Source organism: Scyliorhinus canicula, chromosome 15, assembly GCF_902713615.1.
Source record: "Scyliorhinus canicula chromosome 15, sScyCan1.1, whole genome shotgun sequence".
Taxonomy (NCBI): Eukaryota; Metazoa; Chordata; class Chondrichthyes; order Carcharhiniformes; family Scyliorhinidae; genus Scyliorhinus; species Scyliorhinus canicula.
Genome location: NC_052160.1, coordinates 26,196,996 through 26,208,842, shown reverse-complemented (window position 1 = coordinate 26,208,842; position 11,847 = coordinate 26,196,996). Strand labels below are relative to the sequence as shown.

The 11,847-nt window shown below is 45.1% G+C and overlaps 1 protein-coding gene across 1 annotated transcript in view; it reads right to left on the bottom strand.

The window, feature by feature from the left end:
* Positions 1 to 330: 330 nt before the first annotated feature.
* Positions 331 to 11,847, bottom strand: part of amdhd2 (amidohydrolase domain containing 2) — a 37,915-nt gene continuing 26,398 nt past the window's right edge. The window contains exons 11-12 of the mRNA XM_038820720.1: positions 11,490 to 11,591; positions 331 to 4,231 (exon numbers count right to left, since the gene is read on the bottom strand). Of these exons, the coding sequence (XP_038676648.1) occupies positions 4,128 to 4,231; positions 11,490 to 11,591 (206 nt within the window). The 3' untranslated portion in view covers positions 331 to 4,127. The remainder of the gene's footprint in view (positions 4,232 to 11,489; positions 11,592 to 11,847) is intronic.

Below are 11,847 nucleotides of genomic sequence, written 5' to 3'. Positions count from 1 at the left end.
ATGGCGCAATAATTTTATCCTATATTTCTTTGGCTTTATGAGGAATTGCTACACATGGTGTGCGCCATTTTACCAAGTTTTCATGGCTTGATCCCCATCTCCCTCATTCTCCAGCTTATCCATTCACCCTCTTTCCTTTATATAAACGGCAGCACCGAGTTTAATGATTAAACTAAACTCTCCTGTCTTTTTCTGTATTCGGGTATGCAGAAGCAGTTATACTGTACTGCACCAGTTTTGAGAGTTTGTTGCATGATTTGTAAAAATGGAAAAAAAAATAATAAAAATAAGTACAAAAAATACTTTGAAGCATGACAGATGAACTCCGGATGCAAGAATTTTTACAGATTTTAATACAACACTCGGATAAAACAGGCCCTTCCTATTTGTCATACACTGTCACAATTTTGCAATGCCATCGGTATTACACACACGGCAATATTATGGTAACTTTAATGTAGTAAAATTCCAAGGTATGTAATGAGGTAAAAAGTTGACAGCAAGGCAAAGGATAAATTAATAGATGCCCAAATGTTTGGTCAGAGGTAGGCTTTAAGAAGCATCCTAAAAGGACACAAAGGCAGAGAGGGTGGGGGGGAGGAATTCCAGAGCTCAGAACCTCTGCTGCTCAACAGAGCCGCTGAGGAAAATATCCTGGCAGTGTTCAGTGGCACAGTGTTATTGTAGAGGATCTTGCTCTGTATTGAATGCATATTTAACCTGGTGTGGGTGAGCTCAGTGCTGCCACTGGGCACCAGATCATTCCATTCTCCAGCATTGATCTTTCTCACCCTGGACAGTGTAACATCACTCAGAAACCGGAATTGTGGAGTCGCAGAAGAAATAGACGTTTGCAAAAAAATAAATTAATGAGCAAGAGCTAGCAAGGGCAATATTTGGGAAATAATATAACTAGCTGCAAACCATTCAGTTAAACTCGCTTTCTTTAAAAGTAACTCTGCTTGCCTCTTGTTGATGCAGACGTATTTGCTACAGAAATTGCTGCATTTTGTGATTTTATTACTGCAAAGTATTTCAGAGAAACATCATAGGCAGTGACTGACATCTGCTGGCAGTCAGAGAGGAGACAGGGATTTGAGCTGCTGTCAAGTTATTGGAATTCTGAAGCTTGACAGTCGCTGTGGGTTCAGTGAAGAGAAATAATTTCACCACCAACTGACCCCTATGAGACCTCAACCCTTGCAGGACCTCAGTTACATTAAACCCTACAGGGACAGCATTTGTTATCAGAGTCCAAACAGATCCAAAATCATTTTTGGCAAATATCGGTTTTGTACCCTTCCACCTATTATATTGTTAGCAAGTTTTGCTACCTTGGTTCTATGGTGACAATCTGTTTCTTGATGAAGAACTTGGTACATGCATACAGCAAGCAGGTACCATCTTTGGCTAACTCACGGAACTTGCATGGATTAACATTCGGACCAAGACACTAGTGCTGTTCTCAGGACCCTCCTGTACAACTAGGAAACATAAATGACTTACAGCTATCAAGAAAGGAAGCTCAACAACTTTCGTCCTTGTTTGTGGTACATTCTGGGAATCTCATGATGGGGAAAATAAATCACAGATGTGGCAGTCCTCTCAAATGCAAATCTTCCGAGTATTGGCATTTATCAAGCAGAGGCGACCAGTCACCTCCTGGCCGGTCGTTTTTTGAAAAATAAATTTTAGAGTACCAATTATATATTTTTCCCCAATTAAGGGGCAATTTAGCATGACCAATCCACCTAACCTGCATATCTTTGGGTTGTGGGGGTGAAACCCACGCAAACACGGGGAAAATGTGCAAACTCCACACAGACAGTGACCCAAGGGCCAGCATCGGACCTGGATCCTCAACGCCATAGGTAGCAGTGCTAACCACAGCGCCACTGTTCCTGGCTGGTCAGTTGAGGTGGCAGGCAGCTTCCCGAGTAATTGCCCAGATTTAGGATTCAGGTGGGGGACTTGTCGGTGCCTGATGAAGTCAACATAGCTTTTGAGGTGTTTTGCAAGAACCTCTTTAGGTCTGAGCCACCAGGAGTCAAATATGCGGGATTTTCTGGAGGGGTTGGAGGGTCCCAAGGTAGGAGGACCAGGAAGGGCTGGAGGAGCCAAGCCAATGGAGGTGGAGGAGGTCCGGACAGCGATTAGGCACACGCAGACGGGCAAGGCACTGGGGACAGATGGGATCCCAGTGAAATTTTATAAAAGGTTTGCTGTCACTGTCTTTGTGGAGTTTGCACATTCTCCCTGTCTACACGGGCCTCACCCCCACAACCCAAAGATGTGCAGGGTAGGCAAATTGGCCAGACTACATTGCCCCTTAATTGGAAAAAAAGAATTGGATACTCTAAATTTATTAAAACAAAAACAAAAAAGTTTGCTGATCGTCTGGTGCCATTATTGGTGGCGATGTTTGAGGATTCAATAGCGCAGGCGTCTCTTCCAGACACAATGATGTAAACGTCCATCGCGCTTCTGTCAAAGAAAAATAACAACCCGGTGGAGCATGGTCGTACTGCCAATTTCTTTATTAAATATGGATGTCAAGATTTTGGCCAAGGTTTTAGCGCTGAGGTTGGAGAAGTATCTCCTTCAGGTTATTGGGGAAGATCAGATGGGGTTTGTTAAGGTACGACGATTGTAGTCGAATGTGAGGCGTCTTTTAAACGTAGTTTTGTCCCTGGCAGAGGGCAGAGAGCAGGACGTTTTGCGTCGTTGGATGCCGAGAAGGCTTTTGATAGGGTAGAATGGGGTTATTTGTTTGCAGCGTTGGAACGGTTTGGGACATGGCTTAAATTCGTAGGGTGGGTGAGTTGCTATACAAGGCGCGCAAGGCCAATGTCCGTACAAATAATGTTAGTTCAGGACATTTTCAGTTACACAAGGGAACGAGGCAGGGGTGCCCAATTTTTCTCCCCTCATGTTTGCATTGGCAATTGAGCCTTTGTCTCTTGCCCTGAGAATAATTGGGGGTGGGGGGGAGATATCTGGGGGTGCAGGTAGCTTGGGATTGGGCCTGGCGTCGGAAGTTCAACTTCACGAGTTTCGTGAGCAGGGCTAAGGCGGACTTGGAGGTGGGATAGCCTCCCTTTGTCCTGGGCGGGCACAATTCAGTCGGTGAAAATGAATGTTTTGCCACGGTTCCTTTTTCTGTTCATGTTTGACGGTCTTTCTGCCAAAATCCTTTTTGGGGGGCGGTGGAGAAATTGATTTTGTCTTTTATTTGGGCGGGTAAAGTGGTTAGGATTTGGAAGACAGTCCTCAAGAGGACCTGGCAGTCAGGGAGCTTGGCGTTGCCAAGCCTGAATATTATTATTGGGCAGCGAATGCGGAGAAGGTAGTGGGGTGGTGCGGGGATTTGCAGGCTCTATGGGTGCGGATGGAGTCGAGATCATGTAGGGGGTTGGGGTTAAGGGCATTAGTGATGGCCTTGCTGCCGTTTTCCCCAGGGAAATATTCCGCAAACCTCGTGGTGGTCTCCATGTTGAAGATATGGAAACAGTTTCGGTAACACTTCACATTAGGGAGCAGTATCAAAGCTGGTGCCAAATCATTTGCTTGAGCCAGTGAGGCAGATGCTGGGTTTAGGAGAAGAAGGAGTTGGAAGGGATGAGGGACTTGTTTTTAGAGGGGCAATTTGTGAGTATGGAGTATGGTTAGCACTCCTGCCATCGGTGCCAAGGACCCGGGTTCGATTCCGGCCCTGGGTCACTTTCCGTGTGGAGTTTTCACATTCTCCACGTGTCTGCGTGGGTCTCACCCCCACCACCCAAAGATGTGCAGGGTAGGTGGATTGGCCACGTTAAATTGCCCCCTAATTTGAATTTTTTTTTAAGTCAGAGGAACATTACTAATATCCTCCCGAGACTCCAGTTGAAACCCCAAGTGAGATGCTAGACAGTCAACAGAGGTGGATATTTTATGCTGGAAATGTAGCAAATGAGATAAATGCACGGGTGGCAAAAATGGTCCAGAGGCTGAGTATTAAGAGTGTGACAATGTCAGTCAAATTGCAGTGACTGTGCACCCAGTGGACCAAATCTCCACTCTCCATTCCTTCAGCCCACTAGGGATGATCACGGACTCGGACATCACTGGTTCACATTGGAGTCCATTGGTTATTCCACCTTCTCTTCATTTGTTATTGTCTGTCGTTTCCATACCCACTCTCCTGCAATATACGTGGCTTTGACATTCAGTTCCTTATCCAGTAGCACCAGGTCTGTAATAAAGGGCAGAAGATGGACATCATCAGGTTAAACGCATTAACCAGTCAGAGCTAGACATTGCTCGGCACCTACACCTCAGAATCAGTGGGTCACAGATTCTATAACTGGGCATAAAGATGCCATAGTTTGGCATGAAAGGTATAAGGGGTCATGGGGTGGGTGAAGGGGCATAGCTTGGCATGAGGAGCATGGGACCTTTCAAATGGTTACCTCATTCAGGCTCTGATTCAAAACACCTCCGAGGTGCTGTTAACCGCAAATTCTTTCAAATCTGGCTCGGCCCCATGAAAATTGTGGAGGATTAGGATGTGGCTATTGCTGCTATGGAGCCAGACAGGCCGGGAGTGTAGGCTTGTGCCCACCCCGCACTCTTAATCCACACTGGTGAAAATTGAGGGTGCCGGGGTGGGGAGGGAATCCCAGAATCGGATCCTGGCTGCCACACCTCCACACCTCTCCCTAACCCCATGAGAAAATCCAGTCCATCAGCTCAGCCACAGAGCCTTAAAGTGATACTGCTCCCAGATACATCATTGCTGGGTGTGGAAGGGTGTCACTGTGCACAAAGATAAAAAGGAGATGCACTTTACCCTAAATATATCCTTACTGCTCAGCTGCTCCAAAAATGTATCTACATTATAGCCTACACAAGGAATATTGATTGCTTCATCGTGGGACTGGAATGTACTTTGTGCCTCATTGAAATGGAGCAATTGCAAATGAATTTGACATTTGGTAGCTAATTATATGTTGCTGAATTTGACGTGTTCATATTTTGGTTACTGAAAACAAGAATTAAGTAGAAATTAATTTCTGCACCGCAAGCACAAGTACTGAGGTAAATCATTTTGACCTCTGCTAATGTTCCTAATAAGTCTGTCTCTGCAGATTTCAGCTATTTGCTAATGTTCCACATGAAGCTCGATTCTGAAAGACAGTGCCGGGGTAGAGCGAGGCAGTGACTTTAGCATAGCTCTTCACCTCCTCTCTAGACGTCAATGGCAGCTCACTGTAGCGCACTAATGGGCAATCTAGGCTAGTGAATAGGCCACATGAGCGGCCCTTCATCTCAGTGGGCTGCAAGATTGAAATCAGGCTTGATCACGAACTACGACCCTTGAATAAGATTGAATACATTTAATACACATTGAGTATTTCATAATGAGTTATAGAATATGCTTAACCATTCATATATTAATATAACTGTCATCAACTTCAAGTGGTAAAAACAAAATAAATATTTACGCTTGATTGGACACAGAGGGAGCATACAGCTCTCTCAGTCAATGTTGTGAGCAATTGGCACATACCTCACTTCACGTGCCCTTGGTTTATGTGTGTATCACTTCAGTCATACCGGTCGGAAAAAGACTAAGTGGATGGAAATCAGGGGAGTGCAGCAGCCTTGTGCGTGGGCAATAGGCAACAAAATGTCTTACAGTCCGCCCTGATGGGCTGCAAATCAAATTCATTTGACATTAATCCCCCCCCCCCGCCCCCCTCTCACTTTGCCTTTTGAAGTAGTCCAGTGAGCTCGGAGATTTGCAAAGAACAGTAAATTATTTTTGCCACAAAAGCACAGGTTTTCAGTACTCCCATACCTCACTAAAAGCATTTTTCAAAGACTTGACCATTTTCTGTCCCAAACCCATCAGAAACAAAGCGACAGCCTTCCTAAAGGGTCCTGCTTCACTTGGATCAGGATGACAGTCGGCACGCAACAAAACAGTTACATTTTGATCCGTGTGCAATTCTTCATATCTATTTATACCATTCACAGAGGTCCATCTAACAAGCAAGAAACATCGGCAACAGTCCCCTTTCGCTAACATTATAAAAGATTCAGTGACAAGCAGCTGGGAGATTAGGGCTCCATTAACAAAAACAGGGCTGACTTTTTTTTGTGGGTTGGGGTTTAAAATGTATTACTTCTGGGAGGGGAAAGCGAGACAAACGGATCGTAAAAAAGAAAAAGGGACAAACTCCCCGAATAACGGACACCACTCCCTCATAAGCTTCACATTCAAAGTCGGATATGTGGCGTCGGTGGCCGCAGAGGATCTGCTAGGTTATGTCAAAGTGGGTAGTGAATCTTCTCCAACAGCTGGCCTGTTATTTGGAAGTGTAGCCGGGTCTGGAGTTTATCAGATCACTCAAGATCCCTCAAATCAACATTCCTTTACCCCACATCAGCGAGAAGGTGCCCAGAGAAGCAGAGCATGGAAAAAAAATACGAGGCTGTGTTTAATCAGAAACTATTTTTGCAGTGTGTTTTATACTTTAATTATCTTAAATCTTAATTGAGTTGCTTGTGTGACTGTGGTTGCATATGTTTTCTTCAGATGTGTTGGCTGCTGTTTAATTAGTCTGCAAGGACCTGGAGGTCATTTATTATGCTGTGTTTTCAATCTGTGAAACAAATCTCTCCCGTTTCTGATGAGCTTTATTAAAGAGGATGTAGATTCCTTGCACCTTCATTGTGAGCAGGTGCAGCTCGCTGATTATAAAATCATACTGGCTGCTGGCCAGCTTCTTCTGCTGGCTTGTCTTCAAAATCTTAAATTCTCTTCAGAAGCAATCCAAACTGCCGTATTCCTATTCTGTAGAATTCCAGACCCAAAACACTCAAAGGGTTAATAAATGGGTACATGAGGCATCAAATGAGAAGGGGCCATTCTGCCTATAAATTGGAGTAAGGAGGCAGATCCAAGCTGAAACAGGGATTGAACCCAGTGCTGCTGGCACCCCAATCTGACCCACACTGGATGTCCAGACAACTGAGCCTATTGCCCTTCCAAGAAACTCAAGTTGCTGTGGAAAGATACACTTTCCCATGCATGCTGGGCGGCACGGTAGCACAATGCATAGCACTGTTGCTTCACAGCTCCAGGGTCCCAGGTTAGATTCCTGGCTTGGGTCACTGTCTGTGCGGAGTTTGCACGCCCTCCCTGTGTCTCTGTGGGTTTTCTCCGAGTGCTTCGGTTTCTTCCCACAAGTCCCGATAGATGTGCTGTTAGGTAATTTGGACATTCTGAATTCTCCCTCCGTGTACCTGAACAGGCGCCAGAATATGGCGACTATGGGCTTTTCACAGTAACTTCATTGCAGTGTTTTCTTTTATAAATTTAGAGTACCAAATTCATTTTTTCCAATTAAGAGGCAATTTTAGCGTGGCCAACCCACCTACCCTGCACATCTTTGGGTTGTGGGGGCGAAACCCACACAAACACGGAGAGAATGTGCAAACTCCACACGGACAGTGACCCAGAGCCGGGATCGAACCTGGGACCTCGGCACCATGAGGCAGCAGGGCTAACCCACTGCTCCACTGTGCTGCCTCTTTCATTGCAGTGTTAATGTAAGCCTACTTGTGACAATAAAAAGATTATTATTATTATAGTCTGGAGTTCTGAATCGTGACGGGGCCTGGGATTGGAGGGTGCACAAGATGCAAATGACTCGGGGCGCAGGGAAACCAGGTCTGTTGTTACAAATGGAGTTCTTGTGGTCCAGAATGAGCAGCCAGAGCTTCAGATCCGAAAGACTGGCTTTAAAAATAAAGGGAATTGGAACTGTCAATTCTGATAAAAAGCCCACTGGAAACCCACAAAGCTGCGCAGTGGCCTTTCCCTTGTGGCATTCAGGAGCACCACGCCCAGACTATGGCTGCATGTGAAGGGTCTTTTTTATTTATTTATAAATTTAGAGTTTCCAATTATTTTTTTTTTCCAATTAAGGGGCAAGTCCACCTACTGGCATGGCCAATCTACCTAGCCTGCACATCTTTTGGATTGTGGGGGTGAAACCCACGCAGACACGGGGAGAATGTGCAAACTCCACACGGACAGTAACCCGGGGCTGATGTGAAGGGTCTTCGTCATCAGAATAGGATTGTTTCCGAAGGGAAGTTAAGATTTTGAAGACAAGCCAGCAGAAGAAGCTGGCCAGCAGCCAGCATGATTTTATAATCAGCGAGCTGCATCTGCTCACACTGAAGGTGCAAGGAATCCACATCCTCTTTATTAAAGCTCATCAGAAACGGGAGAGATTTGTTTCACAGATTGGAAACGCAGCATAATAAATGACCTCCAGATCCTTGCAGATTAATTAAACAGCAGCCAGCACAGAACTATTTCTGAAGAAAACACATGCAACCACAGTCACACAAGCAGCTCAATTAAGATTTAAGATTAACTCAATTGTAAAACACACTGTGCAAAAATGGCTTCTGATTAAACACAACCCAGTTTTTTAAAAAAAAAACACAATCTCTCATTGTTTGTTTGGCTTGAGAGGGAAAGAAACCCATTTCTTGTGATGATTTACGTGTAAGAGTTTTTATTCAGTTCCACTGTTAGATGTCACCTGCTCGTAGCCCCTGCTCAACACCTCTTCCAGCTTTTTTCCTCTCTCCTTAGAGTTTTTAGGTGAATTAAGGGCTATGAATATCATGTCATTTGTTGAGGGTAATCCATTATACAACTGTTAATCACCCATAGGTTCTGGAGAGTCTGAAGATTGAACTTGTATTCAAACTGATGGAGAACAGTTCACGTCGAACTGGCACTTGGTTAGGGAAACTCTGCAGCAAGGGGAGGATAGAGGGCAGCCCACGAGGGGGAGGCTGGTTCGAGGAAAAACAATAAAACAAGGTGCTTGCCATTTGGCAATGGTATAATCTGCTGATCGAATAAACCTCCGCGATGGATTGACACAGTGCACCCAATCACTCAAATTTTTTTTTAAATTTAATTTTAAAAATAAATACATTGAGTACCCAATTCTTTTTTCCCCAATTAAGGGGCAATTTAACGGGGCCAACCCACCTACCCTGCGCATCTTTTTAGGTTGTGGGGGTGAGACCGACGCAGACATGGGGAGAATGTGCAAACTTCACACAGGCAACTACTGGGGGCCAGGATCAAACCCAGGTCCTCGGCGCCATTAGGCAGCAGTGCTAATCACCACGCTGCCCCAATCATTAACCTTTCTTTCCCTTGCCCTAAAACTGGTTTTTATTTTAAATAAGGGATCAGTTTCCCTGATGTGGAATCAGTTGTTACACAGCCCTTCTACAAAAAAATTCAATTATGAAAAGAAAAGGAAGTGCGGCACGGCGGCGCAGTGGTTAGCACTGCTGCCTCACGCCGCCAAGGACCCAGGTTCGATCCCGGCTCCGGGTCATTGTCCGTGTGGAGTTCGCACATTCTCCCTGTGTCTACGTGGGTCTCGCTCCCACAACCCAAAGATGTGCAGGATATGTGGATTGGCCACACTAAATTGGCCCCTATTTGGAACAAGAAATAATTGGGTTAAATTTATTTTAAAAAAAGGAAAAAATAACATTTTTTAAAATTAAAAAAAGAAAAGAAATATAAATAAAACGGAATAAAAAGTTGCTATTAATGCTGTGGTACTTGCTGGGATGCTGACATGTGCATGTGCAGTGAGAACTTAAAAGATAGGACAAATAAAACGAAAGTTCGAATCCAGTCCTCCCTTTCCCAGCAGTTTGTGCCGGTTCAGTCATTTCCTCAGCTCTGCTACGTTCCTGGTATATTTGCATCATTTGCTCCAGGTCCACAGAGTTGTTTCTCCCGGGATGTCTGATTAGACAAAGCTACAAGGTGACTGGTGGTGCGCTTGGTTGTGGAGCAGGGGGGAGGTCATTCAGCCCCCTCAAGCCTGATTCATTAGTCAATTAAATCATGGCTCATCTGTACATCAACTCTATGCATCTGCTTTTGCTACATGTGCCTCGATACCCTTACCCAACAAAGATCTGTTAATCTCAGTCTTGAAAGTCCAGCTGACCCATCAGCCTTTGAGGGGAGAGTTCCAGACTTCCAAAACCCTCTGCATCAAGGACAACAAACACCCCAAGTGGGCGTAGGTTCCCCTCTGACTATGTTAAGTCAGCTGATCCAACTCGGATGTTGCAATTGGCCTCAGTGCCCTTGGATTAAGCTCACACATGTTGGACGACCAGTTTGAGAGAGGAGAACGGGCAGCTAAGAGGCAGATACTGTGAGCTGTAGAAAAATGTGATATAATATACATTAAATAGCAAATGACCCAAGTTATGAACCCTCTAAATTTCTTTGTATGGCCTGGTTATTTCAATGTGCCATACCTTTAAAATTTTGGGGGGGGGGCGATATTTTAAAGCTTGTGAGCGATTTGCATTGCACCTCCATAATTAGTGCATGACCACATCCCAAGCACAGGGAATATTGATCCCAAAGCAGTCAAGGGTTAATCCACATTGGGAATACTGCGACCATCGTAGGCTCTTGACCCTAAAATGAAACTTTCTGGACCTGGAGCAAATATACCAGGAACGTAGCAGAGCTGAGGAAGTGACTGGACCGGCAGGGGGTAGAAACAAAAGCACAAAATATACTTCAAAAAGAAAAACTAAACTACTCAGTAGCTGGCACCTCAGGATAGCCAGGGCAGCGAGCCGAAGGGGGAGTGGGAGATGGGTACAGATGGATCAGTTCCAGACCTGCAGAAGCTCTGGACTGAACACACCATACAATTGGAAACTAAATGCAGAAATTACTCCAACAATTTGTTGCAGTAGCTTCAATTGCTTTGATCTTTTCAGATTACTCGTAACTTTAGAAAGTGACAGTGGCTCTTGCACTCTTTGATGTTAAAGACCTGTGAGGTTTTCACAATGCGAGACGGTATTCAAGCGTTTATCTGGTCTTTGTTGCTCAGATATTAAGGGTGATTATGTGAGGTCATTGCCAGAGTGAAGTTCTATCTGCATTAGCTAAAGTAGACATTTAAGCTTGGAAACAGAGGCAGAATCATTACTGTGACTAAGAAATCTACTGGAAAAATTTTGTGGCTGTAATAGTAGAAATGACACTAGGATTCCCTAACCCACCAATGCAGCAGGGATATGAACCAGGATCCCAGTTTAGCACGGAGGAATTTTGAATCAGGTTCTGGGGTTTTGCTCCATTCTTACTGATCTCTCCAGGGATTGTGTCACACAATGTGTTCAGGAGACAGACCATTCAGCAGAGGCACAAAAACAGCTGTTTATCCCCCTACAGAATCCAGGTGTTCAGCAGGGCCCAGTCACCTGGCATGATGTGCCCCATCTTCACCTGCTCCAGCCAATACCACATTCACATTGTCACCTCAGTTTTTCAAAGCCTGTCCTTTGTCGGCCGAGTCCGTCTGCCCGAGACTCTCATGGTTACACAGGCACCCGGGTGGCTGCCACTTCCTTACCTGCATCCGTGCCAAAGTCCAGTGTTCCTTTTGCCTGTTCAATCCCCAGGAGCTGAGCAGGACGGAGTGAAGCAGCTTCCAGTGCTGCCTCCACTGAGCAGCCTGAAGAGGAAGAGAGCGAGGTTTCAGCTTGGAAAGAGAGAGACCTTATTTCACAGACTAGGGCTTTGACATCCATGCACGTTACGTTTTAGAAACAGAACCAATCCCGCACTCTTTGGCGATTTTTCTAAATCATTCAGTCATTTCTAACCTGCAGTGGCAGACTTGTGGAACGTCCAGCTCTTAATCAGCCTTGTCCTGACCCGTTTTCCTCTCACCCCATCAGCATATCCTTAGAATTCCTACCGTGTAGAAG